General features: G+C 48.4%; 2 protein-coding genes across 2 annotated transcripts in view; both read right to left on the bottom strand.

Annotated features, from left to right (window-relative positions):
* Positions 1-288: 288 nt before the first annotated feature.
* TEKT2 (tektin 2) lies at positions 289-7,571 on the bottom strand. Its single transcript, XM_064172806.1, has 10 exons — positions 7,345-7,571; positions 6,344-6,503; positions 5,369-5,494; positions 4,473-4,678; positions 4,033-4,176; positions 2,976-3,090; positions 1,897-2,004; positions 1,340-1,483; positions 1,034-1,113; positions 289-702 (listed from the first exon to the last, which is right to left on the bottom strand). The coding sequence occupies exons 2-10, from the start codon at positions 6,497-6,499 to the stop codon at positions 498-500; spliced, it is 1,284 nt and encodes a 427-aa protein (XP_064028876.1). The 5' UTR covers positions 6,500-6,503; positions 7,345-7,571; the 3' UTR covers positions 289-497.
* A 1,003-nt stretch (positions 7,572-8,574) lies between these two features.
* Positions 8,575-20,657, bottom strand: part of LOC135190956 (protein argonaute-3) — a 44,661-nt gene continuing 32,578 nt past the window's right edge. Inside the window, exon 19 of the mRNA XM_064172804.1 lies at positions 8,575-20,520. Within this exon, the coding sequence (XP_064028874.1) occupies positions 20,412-20,520 (109 nt within the window). The 3' untranslated portion in view covers positions 8,575-20,411. The remainder of the gene's footprint in view (positions 20,521-20,657) is intronic.

Here is a 20,657-nt window from a genome sequence, read left to right as displayed (position 1 = left end):
GCCCCTGGCGGCCCGGAGGAGGTCGCCCCCTGGCGGCCCGGAGGAGAGCGGCCGAGGAGCGAGCATCCGAAACAAACGCAACCCCAAAACCTCCCAAACGCCAGCCCAAATCTGAGCTCAGTCGAGCAAATCTGAGTCAGCTCCCCCACAGAGCAAATCGAGCTTGTCGTCACCATGACACGGAGTCTGCTCAGAGCGCTGCCCTTGCACTTGTGAAGGATTTCGAACGCTCAAACGCATTCAATCACCACCCACCCCCCCTACAAAATACTTCCCAAAAGCCTGTGGGTGTTTTTTTTGGGGGGGGGAGAGAAGGATAAATTCTTTATTTTTTCGGGGAGTGCAAGAGGATATAAATATCATAGAAGGAGACAGACAGTTACATAAACTCTGAGGAGAATGGTATGATCCTAACAGGACACAGATGTCTGTGCTGCTTGCTACGGAACTGAGTCACTGGTTGCTTTCTCCTCGTTGCACAACGCTCCCCCAGCACGCTAAGCCAGCTCCAGCTGCTTGTTCTTCAGCTCACGGTTCGTGGTCCGGTTGAAAGTGTCAACCTCTGGCACAAATTTCTCAGCAGGTACCACAAGTTTTCTCCGGCTGTCCATGCACTTCTTGTCCAGCACCAAGGAATTGGCTTTGTAGCCAAGATCGGTTTGAGTGCGGTAAAGTTGTCTGTAAAGAGCATCCAAGGCGTCCCTGGGAACAAGCAGAAGTGAGAGGACAGGTGAGGGGTTGAACTGCTGGGAAGCAGCTCCATGGAGATGGACTTGAGGGTCTTGCTGGACAAGAAGCTGCCCCTGAGCCAGCAATGTGCTCTTGTGGCCAACAGTCTCTTGGGGTGCATTAAGAAGAGTGGGACCGGCAGGTTGAGGGAGGTTCTCCTTCTTTACTCTGCCCTGGTGAGGCCACATCTGGAGTACTGTGTCTGGTTCTGGGCTCCACAGTTCAAAAGAGAGGAAACTACTGGAGAGAGCTCAGCAGAGGCTACAAAGATACTGAGGAGACTGGGACATTTAGGGAGACTTACTGTGACTCTGCCAGCTTCTGCTTGAGTGCACGGATGGTCCCCTCCAGCTGGTGGACCTCATCTGTCAGCCCATACTGGGCCTGTGGGGTAGGAAGGAGGTGACACAGTTACCTGGGCTGGTTTAGAAAGGCCACAGCTCTCTTGCTCCCCTTATAGCCCAGCTCTGACATTTATCTCCTCGTTTTGAGGATCCATTCTCAGCCCCAGTGTGGGTCTTCTCCAAAATGCATCCACATGCTTCAGATCCACACAGGCCCCCACCCCAGCTGGTGACCCCAGAGTCTCCTGGCAGGAGCACACTGGCACCTGGTCCCTGCAGAGCTCCCTCTCAGGCCGGCAGGTGCGGATCTCCAGGCGGGTCTGTGCCACTTTCAGATCTTGAGCTTTGCGCCGGAGATCATCCTCCAAGCGCCTGATGTCCTCCTCCTGCTCAGCAATCTCCTCAAGGGTCTAAGGATAAAGACACGTACAGGAGGCACAGCCAGGGACACAGGCTGGGAAAGAGTCCCCAGGGCCCTGTGGGGGCTGGCAGTGAACTTCTAATGAGGGCTGGTGGGCTTCTGAGCATTGAACCTCTCTGCTCACACATTGGGCTCTTCATGTGGTGCTGCTGCTGGTTTATGACCACAGGGGTTGAGACCAGGAGGCAAATGCCCAACCCTGGTACTGCTGCTGAGAAAGGCCAGAGCAGCACCTCTGATGGCAGAGGGAGGCAGGATGTTGTAGGGATCATACATGTGCCACTTTAACAGCTCTCCTGTGGGAACCATGCTCAGGTCAAGGAGCCTTCCACATAACAAAGAGCCTTCTGGATTCAATTCCCACCCAAGGCTGGGGTTGATCACCAGAGAAGCAACATTTACATTCTGCTCCTGCCACTTCAGCTCATTGTAGGCTCTCTCCATGTCTCTAATCCTCTTGCGAAAGGCAAACTCAGTGGCCACTCTCTGAGCCTCCAGCTCGTTGTTTGTCTGCAGAGAGAACACAGAATCAACCAGGTTGGAAGAGAGCTCCAAGCTCAGCCAGTCCAACCTAGCACCCAGCTCTATCCAATCAACTAAGTGCCCCAGCCAGGCTGCACTTCAACACCTCCAGGGACAGAAATTCCACCACCTCCCTGGGCAGCCCATTCCAATGCCAATCACTCTCTCTGACAACAACTTCCTCCTAACATCCAGCCTAGACCTCCCCTAGCACAACTTGAGATTCTGTTCCCTTGTTCTGTTGCTGGTTGCCTGGGAGAAGAGCCCAACCCCACCTGGCTACAGCCTCCCTGCAGGTAGCTGTAGACAGCAATGAGCTCTGCCCTGAGCATCCTCTTCTGCAGGCTGCACCCCCCCAGCTCCCTCAGTCTCTCCTCACAGGGCTGTGCTCCAGGCCCCTCACCAGCTTCATCACCCTTCTCTGGACACCTTCCAGCACATCAACATCTCTCTTGAATGGAGGAGCCCAGAACTGGACACAGTAAGCCCAGAACCAGACACAGTAGCCCAGAACTGAACACAGTAAACAGGCTCCACTCACACACTTCTGGAAAGTGCTTCCCTCCTAGCTCTTGTCTGGGAGGCTGGGACAAGCCTCTGAGCAAATCCAGCTGGGTTCTGGCAGCCACCACGCATGTGCAGGTGCCACATTCCCCTGCCCAAAAGGCAGAACTTGATGGACAGGGACACATCTGCCAGGCTGCTGAGATGGCTGCGAGCTCCACAGCACAACCAAGCTCCTCTTTTAAACCTGGCAGCGGGGGGGGGCAGTTACTCTCAGAGAGGCCCATGTGCCAAGTGTTGCTTTTTCCAAGACCCCCTTCCCCTGGCACAGCATGTGCCAGCCTGTCCTCCTACACTGCTCCAGGATTTCTGCACCCCACAGCTGACAGCCAAGTGCCAGCCTATCCTCCCACACTGCTCCAGAAGTTGCCAGCCTGGTTGCCAGGCTGGTTCACCTGGGCAATGGTCAGCACTGCTGCCTCTCGAAGCTGGCTGGAGGCTTTCATTTCTGCCTCGGCATGCTCCTTGTTGTCTTGGCTGTGTCTTTGCCACTCATCAAGTGTAGTTGACCTGTGAACAAATGGGCAGTTAAGAAAATAAAAGCTGAGTGTTTGTAAGAAAGCTCAAAAGGAGCTGCCTGCTGCAGGCCAAGGTGGTTTTGTGCAGCAGAAAATGATTGGGGAACTGGGGAGATCACATCCTGTCTGATCTCCTCACCACACCAGCTGCAGATGGCTACCCTGTGGGCCAACATCTGCTCAAACTGGGGACACCGCCAAACCATGCTATGAAATGCCAGGCAAGTGAAAACGTGCAGCAGCTTCCCCAGGAGCTCTGCAAAGGCTGATACCACACAGCTTCCTGAGTGCCACCTTCGGCAGGGCACAAGGCAGGCAGGGCAGCTGGCTTCTCCTTTTGTGGGGAACAACTTAGGTAACTCCCCAAAACCTGCAGCTTCACTCCTTAAGGGCCACGACAAATCCTAGGAGCCAAATCCTCTTCTGAGCATTTTCTCAGGCTGTAGCAGCCCTGCTATGAGGACAGGCTGAGAGAGTTGGGGCTCTGCAGCCTGGAGAAGGCTTCGAGGAGACCTTGGAGTGGCCTTCCAGTATCTGAAGGAGGCTGCAGAAGGGCTGGGGAGGGACTATTGACAAGGTCTTGTAATGACAGGACAAGGGGGAATGGGTTTAAACTGGCAGAGGGGAGATTCAAACTAGGTGTTAGGAAAGGGTCCCTTACTGTGCAGGTGGCGAGACACTGGCACAGGTTGCCCAGGGAGGTTGTGGCTGCTCCTTCCCTGGAGGTGTTCAGGGCCAGGTTGGATGAGGCTTTGCGCAACCTGTTCTAGTGGGAGGTGTCTCTGCCTATGGCAGGGGGTTGGAACTGGCTGAGCTTTGAGGTCCCTTCCAACCTAAAGCATTCTGTGATTCTGATTCTCCAGCACTGCGCCCATCAAGCCAGAACACGGCACTGGCACGGATCTGGCCACAAGAGGGCAGGCTCCTTCCTTACCCTCCTGGGACCCGCGTTGGGTTGACCTTGAAGGAGATGTTGGGCGAGTTCACGCCGAGGGACAAGCAGATACGGTCGATTTCCAGGGCCTCCATCTTGTGCCGGTGGTCACAGCTCAGCTGCTGGCGAGCCTCTTGCAAGTGGCTGGGGGGAGCAGGGCTGGAGTCAGCAGCAGCAGGCAGAGCAGAGAGAGCTCACAGCCTCCAGTCCTTTTTAAAGGGAGCAATGAGCTCCTGCCCTCCCTGTGCCCTGTGCCTGACCTGGTGCAGCAGCACACCTGCATCACCACCTGCCTGGCTCCTCCCTGTGATGCCACGATGAGGGGTCAGGGTCTGGGACCTTTAACACCTCCAAGACACCAATTCATGACCCAAGGTGCCAACGAGGGATATTGAACTGTTGGGGGCCAAGAGTCCAGCCCAAAGCTGAGTCATTCTCACCAAAGCTGCTGGAAGATTTCGGTCACTTTCTGCTGCAGCTCTCTCTTGGCTTTGTCGATCACCTTCACCTCCCTGTGCAGCTCCTCCTCGGCAGGGTCTCTCACCACGTCGATGTCGCGGCGGCTCTCGCGCAGCGTCAGGCACTCGATGGACACGTCCAAAGCCAGGTTCTTTGCCTGGAGGGCATGTTCTGCTGCCTCCTTCACCTGGAAGAAGCAACCAGCGTGTGTGTGAGGGTGGGAAGAAAGGAAAGAGAACCTACTTGAGACCATTGTTAAGAAGGGCCTCGTGCTGCTCATCTTTGCAGTGCTGAAACCTTTTGGCAAGTATGGAATGAAAACTGGAAGAGCCAAACACATTAGTCCTCTCCATCTGCTCTGTGCGTTGGGAGTTCAGAACCACAGAGTTAACCAGGTTGGAATAGATCTTCGAGACCATCGAGTGCAACCTAACACCTAATTAACTGAACCATGGCACCTTGCTGGGGGCTAATGACTGCAGCAAGCAGCCTCTGGGTTCAGTGCTGAAAGAACCAGAGAGATGTCCCTCTGCTGTTAAGAATTAAAACCTTCAAGCAAACCTGTTTAAAATCAAAGTGTTTTGCATGATGGCATTAGCATCCTTCAGAGCTTAAAAACCACCCCAAACCAAGCACAAAACCCACCCCCAGCGTGAGGATGCAATGCACAGCTCCACCCAACAGCCTGGCTCAGCCCAGAACACGACCAGTTTGCTTTCCAGGAAAACATTTCATCAGGTACAGATCTCAGAATACCTGTGCTGAGCCCCTCTGAACTCCATATGGACTTGCCCGTGGCAGAAGACAAGCCTCCATTATTTAACATGCCATGTGGAGAGCCTAAGTTGATTTCCAGCCATCTGTCTTCCCAACATACTTTGGCTAAGGCATCGATTTCCGCATCTACGTCTGCGAGGCATTTGTCCAGCCTCTCCTTCCATCTGTTCACGCTGCTGATACGATCAGCCAGCCGGGTTTGGTTGTCGTGCTCGTCCCACTTCGTCTGAAATCAGAGGAGAAACACCATCGCTCTTTGCTAAACCGCAGTTGTGAAGCTTGCTGAAGCCTTTCCCTTTTTCCAGGAGTGACTGACCCCCCGCAGGAGCAAGCACACAGAGAATGCAAGTCACAGAGACACAGAGTCACAGTCAACCAAATTGGAAAAGACCTTGGAGATCACTGACTCCAACCTATCACCTTCTAATTAACTAAACCATGGCACTTAGCACCTCATCCAGTCTGCTTTTAAACACCTCCAGGGACGGTGACTCCACCACCTCCCTGGGCAGCTCATTCCAATGCCAATCACTCTTGCTGTGAAGAACTTCCTCTTAATATCCAGCCTGAACCTGCCCTGCTGCAGCTTGAGGCTGTGTGCCACAGCAGATGCAAAAATCACAGCCCAGGATTTTGTGACAGGACACACACACAGGAGGTTATGGGATGGAAATATACATCGAAGGTTCTTTAGTAAAGTCTCCCCCTAGTCCTTCATCTTCGTAGATTCACAGTTTGGGTTAGAAGGAAGCTTGGCTTAGACAGTTCCAACCCCTCTACCATGGGCAGGGACACCTCCCACTAGAACAGGCTGCTCAAGGCTATGAACACCTCCAGGGAGGTTGTGGAGCACAGAAGCACCCAATGTGATCAAAGATCACATTGGGTGCTTCTGTGCTCCACAACCTCCCTGGGCAACCTGTGCCAGTGTCTCACCATCCTCACAGCACAGAATTTCTTCCTCATCTCCAGTCTAAATATTCCCTCCTCAAGCTTAAACTCATCCCCTCTTGTCCTATCACTACAAGCCCTTGCAAAAAGCCCATGCCAAGCTGGGAGCAGGCAGCACACCCACCTGGCTGTTGGTTTCGTTGCGGAGCGCTCGGGCCTCCTGCCGGACTTGGTGGGAAGCAGAACGCTGCCGCTCGGCGTCGGCTGAGAGGAGATGGGAGTTGGTGTGCCAGTCTGGCACGGAGAACCGCTGCCCTGGCTTCACGCTCAGCGTGGCCATCTCGCTGGGAAAAGGCAGCAGGGGGAAAAAAAAAAAAAGGGGGTTTCTTTTTCTGTTTATTCGTGGAAATAACCCCAGAAATGGAGAGGCATCTAAAGCTGTTTGGGGGAAAAGCGGCAGCAAGCTCCAGGCTGGCATCTCGCCTAAAGCAGACACATGTGTGCACACAACCGGGGGAGCAGAAGGGGATTGGAGCTTCCCTCTGCCCCTGGGCCAGGAGGAAATAAAACCTTCTCCACCTGCCTCTCCCAGGGGAACGGTGCTATCCGCGGAGACAAGGAGCTGCCACTGCACCATCTCCCACCTGGCGTTCCCCGGAGCTTGGGCAGCACTGCTGCACCGATGGCAGCACTGCTGGTGCCGCTTGTGTTACAGCGGCACAGGCTCGGCTCCGGGCTGCAGCCCCAGGGGACTCGAAGGCCTTGCGGGAGCAGTGCGGTTTGCAGCCAGTCAGTGCTACCCTACCCCGGCAGGAACGGCAGGAACCACACAACAGGATCAGAGCAGCACCTCAGGAGGCTGCAGGTCGCCAAAATCCCATGGTCAGGGCAAGTCCTGGGGCAGAGTCCCTGCCCTATCCTCGATACATGCCCTGGGTGTCTCTGGCATCCCCCACAGCTGTCCCCCAGCCCTCTCGGGCACAGGCGGCTGAGACCTGGCACCGGGAGCAGCCGGGGAAGAGAAGCTGGGCAGCTGTAAGGGCAAGGAACCCTCCCCCCCGGGAAGCACTTAGGGCTGCAGAGACAGGGAGAAGGCACAGATGGCTGCAGGGCAGCGGGGCCGACCCCTGGGCTGAAGCGAGGAGGCAGGGAAGAGGCTCAGCCCCAGCCGGGAGGAAAGCTCACCCAGCGCAGGGTACCGCAGCTCCAACGTGCCCGGGCCCAGCCCCGTTCCCGCTCCCAGCTGCTCGGGGCCAACGCTGCCGCTGGCCCAGTCCCCTGCCCGGCAGCACCGACCCCGCCGCCGCTCCTTTCACCGCCGGGCCCTGAGCCCAGGCCCGCTGCTTTTGCCCGCCAGACGCCGGATCCGGTCCTCTCCCTGCCCGCCGCGCCCGGGCCCCGACCCCAGTTCCCGCCCCGTCGCCGCTCGGTTGCCGGTGCGCGCAGGTTGCCAGGAGACACCGGCGGGGGCGGCTGGGAGGCACGCGACAAACGCCCTCCCCCCTCGCTCCCTACCGCGGGGGTCCTCGGTCCCGGGGTGTGGGGTGGGACTGAGAGCCTGCGGGGCCGGGCGCTGCCTGCGGCTTTGACTGCAGTAGGTGAACAGAGGCAAAGCGACAGCCGAGCCAGGCGTTAATGACAGAACCCCACGGGTCCCAAGAGCGAGTGTTACGACACCGATACCACAACCCTGACCTGGACACGATGTCAGCCCCAGGGACCACTGCTACCCTAGACTCACAGAATGTGTGGGGCTGGAAGGGACCTCCAAAGCTCATCCAGTCCAAGCTGGCTGCCAGAGCAGGATCACCCAGAGCAGAGCGCATAGGAACACATCCAGGCAGGTTTTGAGTATCTCCAGAGGGAGACTCCACAACGCCTCTGAGCAGCCTCTTGCAGTGCTCTGTCATCAGCGCAGAGAAAAAAAATCCTCCTGTTGAAATGAGACTTCCTATGCCTCAGCTTCCACTCATTGCCCCTTGTCCTGTTGTCGGGCATCACCCAGCAGAGCCTGGCTCCAGCCTCTTGGCACTCACCTTTACACATTTAGGAACACTGATGAGTCTCCTCCAAGCAGCACAGCCCCAGCTCCCTCAGGCTCTCCTGATAAGGGGAATGTTTCATTTCCTTCATTATCTTTGTGGCTCTGCGCTGGACACTCTCAAGCTCAAGCTTTGTGGATTTCATGATTTTAATCACTGACCTGAGCACTTCCACCAAGTCCTTCCCAAATATTTATTTATTTAAAAAGAACTATTAAAGGACATGAAACCAGACAGAAAATGTTGGAATTAAATCCATTTTCTGGCAGCCCCACCCTGTACCTCTCTCCAGCTGCCTCCCAGCTCCCACTCGGATCAACACCTCCGTCTCCATCCTCTCCCACGGGGTGAAGTCAAATACAAACCTCACATCTGCATCTCAAAAAGGAATTTATTTATTGGTTTTCAAATGAATACGGTTGGTTTACAATACACCCAGCTTGATGGTATCTAAAGCCAGTAGAGGATCTGATGACTGTCGTGTACTATACACAGTCGTACAGAGGTTACAAGATGCCTACAGAGAGGGGAAGGAACAGTGAAAAGAAGTTGACATTTTACTGTGCTGGAAAGAAAGCAAACTCTTGCAACAGGTAGAAAATTTTGGCAAGAACAATTTGTCTGGAAAGGGAGAAAGGGCAGAGGACACCGCTTCTGCTTAGCAAGTACATCTCAAAGCACACCACACATGGGTTTGTTTTTCTTTTACCCCCTCCCACCCCACATGGTTGCAGCCCACATCCGCAATACAAAGAGGCACACATGGTCAAGATGGTTAAGTAAAAATAAAGGCTTTTACCAGTTCGTTTGCCATCCAGCTACGATCTATTTGTGCAACGTCTTGAGTCACAGCTCTGCTTGATTCTTGAAACAATTCCCTTTAGCCTTGAATCTCCTCCCTCCCCTCCGAACAAAAAATACCTTCACGGTGGGAACAGACATTCGAGTTCCTGCTTAAGCAAGGGTAACACCAAAACAAGGGGAGCAGTTACCAGCATATGAGAAAGAGCAAGATTGTACAGGTAGAAAGGGATCTCAATCCACCAGACTGGTTTTATTAGAGTTTTCTTGTGAAAAAGAATCCCAAACAGCACAATATGGGGGGGAGTTTAATCTCAATTTAAACATAGGCTATTAAATGTATATCCACAACATCACCTCCAGCAGGCTCCTGAATCGATGCGGCTTGCTTGCTACCAGCGCCCATGGCACAGGCGATGCCACCTACTCCTCAAGAGATAATACCCACACTGGCTCATCACAGAATGCTACCAATTGCTGTGAAAGCTTTAAATGCCTGCTGATACCAGCCTTGTCTCTCATTAGACACCTCCAGGCCACATCACCAGCCCCTTTTTTTCCCCCCCCACACAAGACCCAACACGATTTATCCACCAACAGGCTACTTGGGGATGCTTAACTGCTCACACCACGGGAAGAAACATGAATAAAATGGGCAGGAGGGAACCCCGTGAGCACAAAGTGCATCATCCAGTCTGTGAAAGGCAGGATTCATGTGGGTCCTAGCAGGAGGGGGGCTGGGCAACGGGTCTGGAAAAGCAACATTTTGGACCACAAACTGGTTCTGCCAACCCTATTGCTATGCTGAACCTGACTGTTCCAAACCGCCTGCAAAAGAGACATGAAATGCAACCTTCTAGAAGCAGCTTTCCCTACAGGAAAAAACAACACTGAGCTGTCTCATGGTTGAGATTCAACACTGAAAACTGCAGAAATAAGACAGTTTTGCTGAAAAACAGAAATCAAGTCCAGAGAAAACTAAGAACTACAGCCACAGGAGGAAAAGTGATGTACGAAACTGTGTACCCCAAATGAAGCTTTCTTCACCTCAAGGCTGCCAGAAGACAAACTTGATGCTTAGCAGGCTTCCTCTCAGGTTTTTGTTTTTTTTTTGGGGGGGGGTTTCCTCCCCAGTTCAAGAGCCTTACTCAAGTTTCTACTTTGCTGGCAAACCATTAGGTTCAAAAAACTTCCCAAGGTTCTTCACACTGAGCACTGCTCCAGCAAGTAGCACTTTGCTGTACGTCATGAGTGAACACTAACTGGCAAGACAGGGATTTTCTACCAAAGGAACTGCTTTTGAATATGTTTAAGAGATTTGCAAGTGTAAGCATAATAAAAGTTTATTAGTAACTATTTTAATAGCTTCTTTTTGCACACCTGTACTTAAATGGGCTGTGGACCCATGATTTATGGGCTAGCATAGCCCTGAACTCAACACACAGTCGCATTTCTCTGTGTTGCTAGATAGTATTACAGTAGGTATTAATTTTCCAACTGCCAAATGTGTTTAGAAGACCTACAAAATTCTCAGCATTGGAAACAAAACCCCAAAACTAAACCAATCCAACCCCTTTCCTTTAAATAAACTTGCCCTCTGACAGTCTAGTTTGCAATAAATGGATTACCTTAAAAGAAAGCAACAGGTAAACATCATGGGACCAGCCCCAACAGCTCTTCTTGGGCAGAGCTGGGATGAGGTGCAAGTGAAGAGCAGGGGCTCATGGCAGACAGGCTCTAGAGCTGTATTAAGTGGAGATGCAAACATGCAAGGAGGTGCACAGTTTGTCAGCACTTCCACAGCGTGGTTCATCCCCCACTCCCCCTCCAGCAGCTGGCTCCTGTAAGGCGATGTGAATCATCACAAACACTACTAGATGGGGTGAAAAAGGAGGCAGAATCATGTAGCCAAGGTCAGAGAGGAAACCCTCATTTCAGAAGCAGCAGTGAGACCAGAGTTCTGGCTGGATAACTCTTCAGGATCTCAACACTGCACAAAATATAACCCAGTCAAGGAGCTTTTTCATTTCACTCTGAAAATCCACTTTTTGGGTAGTTTTAAGGTCAAACTACCCCTAAGGACACAGAAGCCCACTTCTGCACAGCTCACAGCCTACAACAGCCTTCACTCTTCTGCTAACTTAATACCAGAGCACAGGGAAGATCTTTTCTTCCCTTGTACCACTGTGCTGACTCCTTCCATACCCAAGAGACTGCACAATCTTGTATGCAGACATCACCTCCTTCAGCTGCTGGCAAACAGGTTCCTGAGGCATTATCTGTGATGTTTCATCATCACCTCCACATTCCCACTGAACCAAAGCTCTGCACTGCTCCCCAACATTCACTGGACAACATTCTTCATCTCCTTACAGCCACCCAACAGGGCAGGGGGGAAGAAGTGTATGGAAAGCTGCAGGAGCACAGCACACAGTGAAGACATCACTGGACAGGCAACATTCAAATAAAAGGCAGAATTAATGATTCTCATTAGAGAGAGAAACAGAGCAAGGTTAAATTCATTAAAAACAACCTGCAAGTCTCCCAGGAAGTTTATTTGATGCCATTAACTCTCCTCTCTGATTAGTTTTAGTTCACAAATAATTCAGGGCTCACTTGAAGTAATTGAACACAAAACCGACTCCATTCTGACCAAGGACTTCAAGCCTTAAAAACAACTCAACAAAACCCCTAACCATACTACCAATGCAAACAGCAGTTTGCCAGCTCTGTTCCTGATCAGAAAAAGGCACAAGCTTACTCTCAAAGAGTTCAAGTCTGATACAAACAGTTCAGGACACCTAAGCCTGACGTTTCAGGTGTTCAGACACCTAATGTCTGACGTTTCCCCATCAAGCTCTCTCAAACGGCTTGAACTGACCACAGCTTCCCTGGCACCCACCCAATTCCCAACCCAACCCAGTCAACTCCTAACCCAGACCTTTATTTCTACAGGCAACTGCTTTCTATCACCACCCCACACATCCAGAGCTGATTTACCTTCCACACAGCTCAATGTGGCTCATTCTGTAGGCAGCAGAAGGAGTGGATCCTGCCTAAGGGAACAGGGAGGTAGGTAAGAGCTGAGGAAGAGCAGAGCAACTGTAGTGCTACAGCTAAATTAACTCTACAACTGCCTGCTGTTGTTCTTCTTGGTAGCCAGGCACACTTCAGCATGGACTGTGTGAAAACTACAACCAGAAATCTCCTGGAGCATCTGTGTTTGATGGAGGGCTTAGATATTGCTCACAACCCCCCTGGGCTCCACTATTTCAAATAGCACCAATCTACTTAACTTGTATCTGTTTGACCAAGTAAGGTAGCTTCAAGGTTTAGATACAAAACACAGTTTGATTTATCTGTACAGCTGTTACAGGTCCATCTGGGAGGTGAACAGGCACTCTGAAAGACAGGAAAATACTTCCCCCCTTTCATGCATCAGTTCTGAAGTAGTCATGGGGAGGTCTTTTTGGGTAGGCTGTGGATACAGCTTCACGAGGCTCTAGCAGCATGAGATTTGTATCACTGGATTCAGCTTTTTCAATATGAAGAGAAGTTTCCTCCTTGTGTTTTTCAGAGCTTTCTCCTATGGGTTTAACAGCCCCAGTCACCACCTCTCCTCCTCCTCAAACACAGCTGAGGCAGTTCAGCTTTAGGATTAATCCCAGCACAATTCATTCTGAGTAGCATCAATTACACCAAATCCTCAAACTTTTGTCAGGAAGGAGGAGTTGTTCAAACTCTCCATTGTCTGTTTTTTTGGGTTTGGTGATGTTTGTATTTTCTCATTTGAGGATTTTAAGTGCCTACACATCTTCAGTGGTTTATTAGCTCCTATTTAAATCAAATCAGGCACCCAACAAGGAATGCAAACAAACATACAGCATGTTGCTGCTTGTAATTCAACCCACCAGTGCCTCAGCTCATCAGCACCACTGCAAGACTTCTAGGAAGAGATCTGTGCCCAACAAACCAACGTCCTCAGCTACAAATTCAGTTCATTTCTTTTGTATTTAGCTTCAGTGTTAGCTAAATGTAGACAGAAAATAAACTGGAAAGATGGAAAGTATTGCTGCAAACAAGCTGATGGTACAAGATTTTTGGCCCTTTTTGGTCTACAAGGTAAAAATGCTTACTCCTAAAAGGGACAGAAGACAGTTTTGGCTCAGAATTTAGACTGAAAACATGCTCTCTAAATCCTAGCCTAGGAACATTAAGAAACTAGGAGTATAAAACCGTTTAAAAGTCTTTGCAAGCTTAAACAGCAACAAAGTGGCATTGACAAGACAGTTGGTACCAAACTAAGAGACATCAGTTCACTTTAAATTGGGATCAGAAGCAGCTACACAGCAAAAAAAAAAAGGTTCTTAACTTGGTCTCCAGCGGCAGCACGAGTGCTGAATTAATCCAGCAGCATCCCTCCCAACACAGAGGTGTGGGCAGCTCCACGCAGGGTCCCTGGCCCACTGGGTGTACCCTTCAAGAGTTTGCTGATTGTGTCTAAATGAATGGGTTTTGGAAAGCTCTGCTTGCTCCTAGAAAAGGTCTGGACACGAGCTTATTCCTGCAAAGACACCAACCCGCAGCTCCAGTGGGAGTTCTGCGCTTAAGCTCCTGATATTCCAAAATATCCTGACTGATGTGAAGTTATTTTACATCTTAAATGCCCAACACTGTATGAACAGCAGTAAAATGAACACAAAGTCACTTCAGTTCTAAAGAAACAAGGTACCAGTTCAAGCAGTCTCTGCCTGCTGAGCTGTTTCATTCAGTCTCCTCTCCAAGGTGATTAGGTAGGGCTGAGTTTGGAGAAGAAACCCAAAACATTCAGAAACTTCTTCCCCCTCCCCCTCTAAAAATAAGAGTCAAAAGCAACATACAGACCAGATACACGGAGCTATGAGCTGCACACAGATCACTGATAAATAGACAGAAACACCAAGATAAGGAACAAGGTTCATCATCAAAGAAAAATGTCCTACAACTGCTATTAAGACCTTTACAAAACTGAAAGAGTGGACTATTTTTTGCAGGCATGTGCAAGCACATTACAGTGTCATCAAAGCAGAACTTTGCTATTATTATTATTACTTTATGCAGCATTACAAGGTTACTGAGGTGCAGTGTTTAATAGTCTAGTCTACAGCTTTTCCTGACCAGAGGAATGCTCACCAAACCCACCATGGACCCTCTGCAACTCTTGGAGCAGGGCAGCATTCCCTACTCCACCTAAGCTGCTCCCATCTAGAGTTATCAAAGCTCCCAGTTTGGAATGACAAGTCCCACTGATGCAAGCACAACAGAAGCCACCTGAGGTCTGCTCACAGCAGGTCTGACCAGCTCCTAACCTTCAGACAGCTTTTGGTTTGTCTGCTTCACCTTTGGGAGCTTGCTACACCCCAGAGATGATATCCTTCAGTTCAGTAGCTATGGATTCCCTTTCAGCACTCATTACATCAGCCCAAGAGTCCTGTGCTGCTGCTTCTCCTACATCCCCCACCCCGCCCCAGACCCCCTCAATGTGAAGGGGTAAATTGCATTGACTAAATCCAGCCCGGTTCTAGCCTACCAGCTGAATTTGGTGATCACTCCTCAACGCCTCTCCCTTCAAATGGAAACACCTTCCTCATTGTTCTTGGTCCTGACTCAGAGAAGCTGATGCTTGAGAGTACCTGAAAGATACCATCAAACACTTGGCATTTTCAATAATTTATCTTAAATTTTCAGCCACGTACAACTGGAAAATAAAAATCTACAGCACCATCTTCTAAAAAGGCACTTTCTGAGGACAGTCTTGCTTAAAAATAAAAAATTAAAGTCACTCCAAGTTTTAAACAGTGAAATTGATTGATTTTGAAAGGACCCTTTGTTAACTACCCGTGTTAGGTGAGGGGGCACCTCAGACAAGACCTGAAGAGGCCAGGGCAGGTGGGATGGGAAGCAGATGGAGTCTCCCATCCGCACCTTTGTCTCTTGTCAAATGGATGCTTCGGCATTTTCCCTCGTGAGCCTCTTCCCCGTGATTCCTTCTCCTCTACATGCACCTTTGTCTACTGAGGGACAATAATTTGGTTTTTGGTGTAGTGTCACAGAGATCAGGATTCTTGAGACTCTGCTCGGGAGGTAAAATGTAGGATCCTGTACCCATCGCATTCAAACCTCAACTACTGCAAGTATAAAATCTTCTATTAGCAGAATGCCTCCCGGTGAGCTCAACTCTAACCACTGCCTGCTCAGGGTTACACAAAAGCATGAGGGAAGTGGCTTAAGTGAAGTTCTACCTAATATGTGCTGAAACACAAACCATATAACAACAACCAGCATCAACCTAAAGTACCATCTTTGGGTAGAACAGATGGACAGGAATCATTCCCTTTGACATCCCGACGGATTTCTTTGTTACATCCAAACAACCTGCCAGTAGCAGCCACCAAACTCCCCAGCACTAAAGGGACAGAGGATCTGCCTGGTGTGTCCAGAGACTATGATGGCCACTTAGAAACAGCAATCTCTAAAAACTGGCTGTACAGCTCCAATACAATCTGAGCTTTTGACTCCTTGGTTACAAAAAGTGCTTCGAGCAAGGTTCTAAACCCTCAGTTCACAAAACAGGGAAAATACCCAAAGAGGACAAGATATGAAGTATATATTAAAAGAAAAAAATAAAAAAGGCCTCAAGCTTTTTTTTTTTTTTTAAAGTCTAGGCTGAGCTTGGAATTTCACCAGAGTAGATTTCAAGACTAGTAGAAAACCAGTATTTGTAGCTGGGATTTATACAGAAGATGACTACCTGGTGTCTTACGTTGATCGTTCTAAGGACAAAACTTTATACACGAAGAGGTTACAGTTTAGGACAAAAAACATCTTGAAATCATTTGATTGACAACTTTCAGAAACCCATTTTACTCCTGAAAACCATTCCTGTGGCCCAACTTCCAAAAGGATGCCAGACTGAAGCCTATAAAAATAACTGTTGGCTGCATTTAACCAGATCCCACACTGAGCAGTAACACAGCGATCCTGAGTAAAATGGCCACGGCTGAAGTGCCCCACGAAGAAAAATCTGCTACTTACAGTGGAGTCAGTCACTGGCAGCAGATGTTGCAATGTCTCAACTACAGAAGGTTCTAACTTCTCTCCAAAAACCTGGAGCTAGGAGTTGCCAGGTTTCAGCAAGGCTTTCGGCTGGGCTGAGAGCGGCCCCCGGGGAGCAGCTCCAGCTGCTGGCACCAAAGCAGGGCTGCAGCTGCAGGTTCCCTGCGGCAGATACTCAACAGCTCAGCCCCGTGTGTGTGTGTGCGCTCCCACCACGGGAGCAATTAGTGGCACTTGTTAATTACAAGCGAGGTCTTGGTGAAGTCAACTGGTACAGCAGCTTGGGAGACAGGAACCGTTTTATCCTAGGTAGGCATTAACAAAACCAACCCCAGAGGCCAGCACAAGTGCCAGCCTTTGCCCAAGTCCTTCTTTGGACAATACACAGCCAGCTCCCAGCAATAAGAGGCGGGGGGGAGGGGGATCTGGTATGCCAAGATTTCCCCAAACAGCACATAAAATTTGAGAGAAGATTATTATTATTATTATTGTTGTTTTTCTTTTTTTTTTCTTTTCTTTTTTTTTTCCTTTTTTTTTTTTTAAAGGAGAGCAGGTACAAAAATAAAAGAAATCCATATACTCTGAAAATATACTGGAAACTGCCACCACAGATGAGGTACCATTTATCCCAACCCTAACCCACCCTCCCCCCTCAAAACTGCAAACATCAAAATATATGCTTTTAAAACAAAAGGAAGAATATCTGGCTATTTAATCTCCTTTAAAATGACAGCACCCTTTTGTTAACAACTTGATATTTCACACCATCAATTCACCTTTTTGAAGAAGAAGAAAAAAAAAAAAGAAGGGAAAAAAAACCAAACCCAAAACCAAGACATCTAACTAACCTTGATTCCTTGCTTATCTCCTCATTCCTTAGTGCAGTAATTGTCCATCTCCTTTTAAATAAATATAGCAGCTACAGCATCATCACCGTGTGGCCCTCATGACTCCAAACACAAAGTATCGGCACTTGACGTAGAGAATTTGCAAAACCGAGAGGAGAGGTTAAAACATCCAAATACTCTTCACATGAAAACCAGGTTAAAGAAACGCAGCTCGATGAGCAGTTCACTTTTCCCAAGGAAGTTTCATTTTATTGGTTTTTGTTTTGGTTTTGTTTTCTTTTTCTTTTGGTGCAAGTAGCGAGCGAAGCTTCTCAAAGCAGTCTCTGAGCGTGGGCAGGGTGAGAAGCGTACGGTGGCGTGGGAAGGAGTGTTAAAAGAGGGTTAAAAAAAGGAATTTTCACTTCAATGCCAGCAATCCACTAGCAGTTTTTGTTAAAGAGTTGGGTTTGGTTGGTTTTACCCTCAAAAAAAAAAAAAGGGTCTCTATTTGAAAAGAGTTTTCTGTTAAAAAAACGCCTAAGCCTGCTCTTGAAATGCCTCCAGGGACAGGGTCTCAACCACATCCCTGGGCAAACTGCTTCGGTATTGTCTCAGCCTCTCAGTAAAGAGCTTCCTCCTAATGTCCAACCTAAAGCTACACTGCTCCAATTTCTTTTATAAACAGAACTACCACCTAGAGAGCTTCTACAAAAAAACCTGGCAGGTCACAGACCAAGGAGAACCTCTGAGAGACCTATTTGGGAACCACCGTGCTGGGATTCCTTTGTTCTCCAACCTCCCTGCAGCAGATTTCTGTCAAGGGCAAGTGGATGAAGAAGCTGAAGAGCGTGGCTGGGTCCATCCTGGGTCTGTAGGAGCAGCCCACATAAGCTCATGACTCCCTGGAAGCCCCCATCAGACATGGTGGGGACTGCTGAGTTGTCCTCATCACCCTCCCACTTCCTCTTAGGGACCTCCCTGAGCCACCAGCCAGCCGGCCACTGTCACCACTGTTTTCAGAGAAGTTTTGACTTGCAGAGTTAGTCCTTATGTTGTCTTCCTCAGTCCTGGGAGATAAGCTTTGTCTGTACAGGGAGTGGTTAGTAAAGCTCTGTGGGAGTGTTGTCAACAGCACTATGGACATCTCAGTATGACAAACAAATGCACAAAATACAGTACTTTGTCTTCTGGCAGAAAAAAAAGGAGGGAGGGGAATAGGGGGAGAGATTCATGCCTGTTGAAGCAAAACGGGCTCAGATTTTAGGCTCAAAATACAGTATCTTGGCAAACAGGAGACTTCAGGAGAGAGGAGCTAAGCTACTGATGCTGACCCACTGGTTTTCATGTGGAGAGCAGGTGGAGGTCAGGAGGGCTGGGATAACAGCAATGCCCATACAAACTATCTGCAGTATATATCCTATGAACCAGTGCAAATAAAAACAGTCAAAAAAAAAATGCAGTTTCACGAGTTTACAAAGTGCAAAACTCCCCAGTCCCCCTCGATGAATAAATGCTCGTCTCTGACATCTTAAATATTGGTTTTACCTTTAAAGTGGAATGAAAGAGAGTCCCATTAATCTGTTTCACATTTCAGTGATATAAACACGTTAGAACTATCCCAGCCCTCTTTATTTGCAAAGTGAAATGAAGTTACCAATAACTTAATTTTAAAAGGAAAGTCATTATCAAAGAGGAAGAAAGCCTAAAAACTCGTAGTCATTCCAGACATTTTTAGTGATGTCAAGTAGATTTAACTAAACATGTATAAACTTAGCTAATAAAAAATAACCAAGACACCAAACCCTTCCCATTTCATTCAAACATCCTCTGCCTTTCAAAGCCAAAACACGTGGCCAATTCCTTTGTTAAATCAAAATGCTGAAGGTGCCCAAGTAAAGCTCTGCAGAACTCCAGAAACTGTTTTGCTGTTCTTGTTTTGATTTAAAAAAGGAAAACCCAAGATTCCTTCTGCCTAGGTAAAAATAAAAACCCACCCAAACTTTCCTTTCAAAATTAAGGCTTTTGACTCTGTCCTTTTAAAATCATGGAGGTGTCCATTCTTCCACAGTTAGTGGTACAAACACTGCTTCGGTACAGCTTCAATGGACACAGTTTTTGTTTGTTGGTTTTGTTTGTTTCCTTTAGAATGCTTATTGCACTAAAAGATAGCAAAACAAGTTGTCAGTTTGTAAAAAAAAAAAAAAACCAAACCAAAAGAAACAGGAACAAAAACTATGCTTACACTTCTACAAAATAAAAAGTTTGATGTTGACCATACGTTCTGTAACAATTAAATTAAAGCATTATTATTACTCTAATAAATATAAAAGGGAAAAAAAAAAGGAAGCTAAACTTCAACAAAAAGAACTCATCCATGTGAAATCACATTAAGGTGTGAGAGGCAGCAAGTAAAGTAGCATTTTGCTTTTCTTTTTATACTAAAAGGCCTTAGCTCTAAAGTTTCAGTTCTGGTATTTGTACTACGTGGAATCCTATCAAATGTGGGACATCTGATGCCACGTGGAAGCTTCAAGGTATTTGATTTGCCAAATAGAAAAGAATTGAAACTTTTGGACTAGGTAAAACAGCAGCTTTAGTAAATTTGACCAGGGAACAAGAAGTTAGGGGGGGTTGTGTGTGTGGGGTCACTACTGCCTGGCCCAGGATACCGCTTTGCTTTGTGAAAGGGAACTATTGGAGGTGAGAACTCCAAAGCTGTGAGGAAAAGACACAAAGGCAGCAGTTGGCTGAATTCTGTTTCAATTATTAGCTTAGAGTGCAAAACACCTTCCTCCCCTTCACTTTTCTCTGGCTAGTGCTCTTAACATCCAAATGCACTGAGATATGTCCACATTTGAATGCTTGATGGTAATACTGAGAGAAAAGATTCCTCACAGCAGCAGGGGCAAAAATTAAAACCGCTTCTTTTTGCACACTTCTCCTCCAAACAACCTCTGGGATTGTTCTTAGAAAAGGAGATTTGCCTTTTTTTAATTATTATTACTTTTTCTTTCTTAATTTTTTTTTTAACTTGACTGTTCTTTTCTTTTCTTTTTTTTTTTCCTTTTCTTTTTTTCTTTCTTTTTTTTTGCAAAGAGAGTTGTGCTGCCGAGCAACTTGAGGTAAAGGCATTAAAAAAAAAAGGGTTAAACTAGGAGAAAAACAAAATAAAAACAAACCAAAACGACCCCCCAAAATAAAATAAACCAAAAATGATGGCGGTGCTTCTGTGCCAAAAAAAAAAACACCCAAACAAATACAAAGCAGTTGGCTGGTTTCATATTGCATAATAGTGCCGTGTTCCTCGATGAAGTAAACAATCTTCCTCGTGTCAATTTAAGGGTTAAGCCTCTCAAACCCCTGCCCAGTGTCAGCTTTTCGGAGGCACACCCCATAAACCAACCCCACTGGAAAAAACATACATTGTATGTGGCTTTAAATTGTTCAGTTCTTCCTCTCGCTGAGTATGCTCCCATCTTAGTGACCTTTAAGCGAAGTACATCGTGCGTAAGGTGTCTTGGTGAATCTGGACGGCCTTCGCCAGGGCCTGCGGGTCTCTCCCGTTGCTCTGTCCTGAAACATGGCTTCCTTCAGCACTGCGAGAGAAACAGGGGTAAGCAGGGGCTGGAAACCACTGATTGAGTAGGGTTGGAAGGCAACCTTCAAAGGGCATCTAGTCCAATTCCCCCCTACAGGCAGCAGGGGCGTAGAATCATAGAACGGTTTAGGTTGG

This window comes from Pogoniulus pusillus, chromosome 37 (genome assembly GCF_015220805.1).
Source record: "Pogoniulus pusillus isolate bPogPus1 chromosome 37, bPogPus1.pri, whole genome shotgun sequence".
Taxonomy (NCBI): domain Eukaryota; kingdom Metazoa; phylum Chordata; class Aves; order Piciformes; family Lybiidae; genus Pogoniulus; species Pogoniulus pusillus.
The sequence above is the reverse complement of the archived record's forward strand: the minus strand, read 5'-3'. Positions and strand labels throughout refer to the sequence as shown.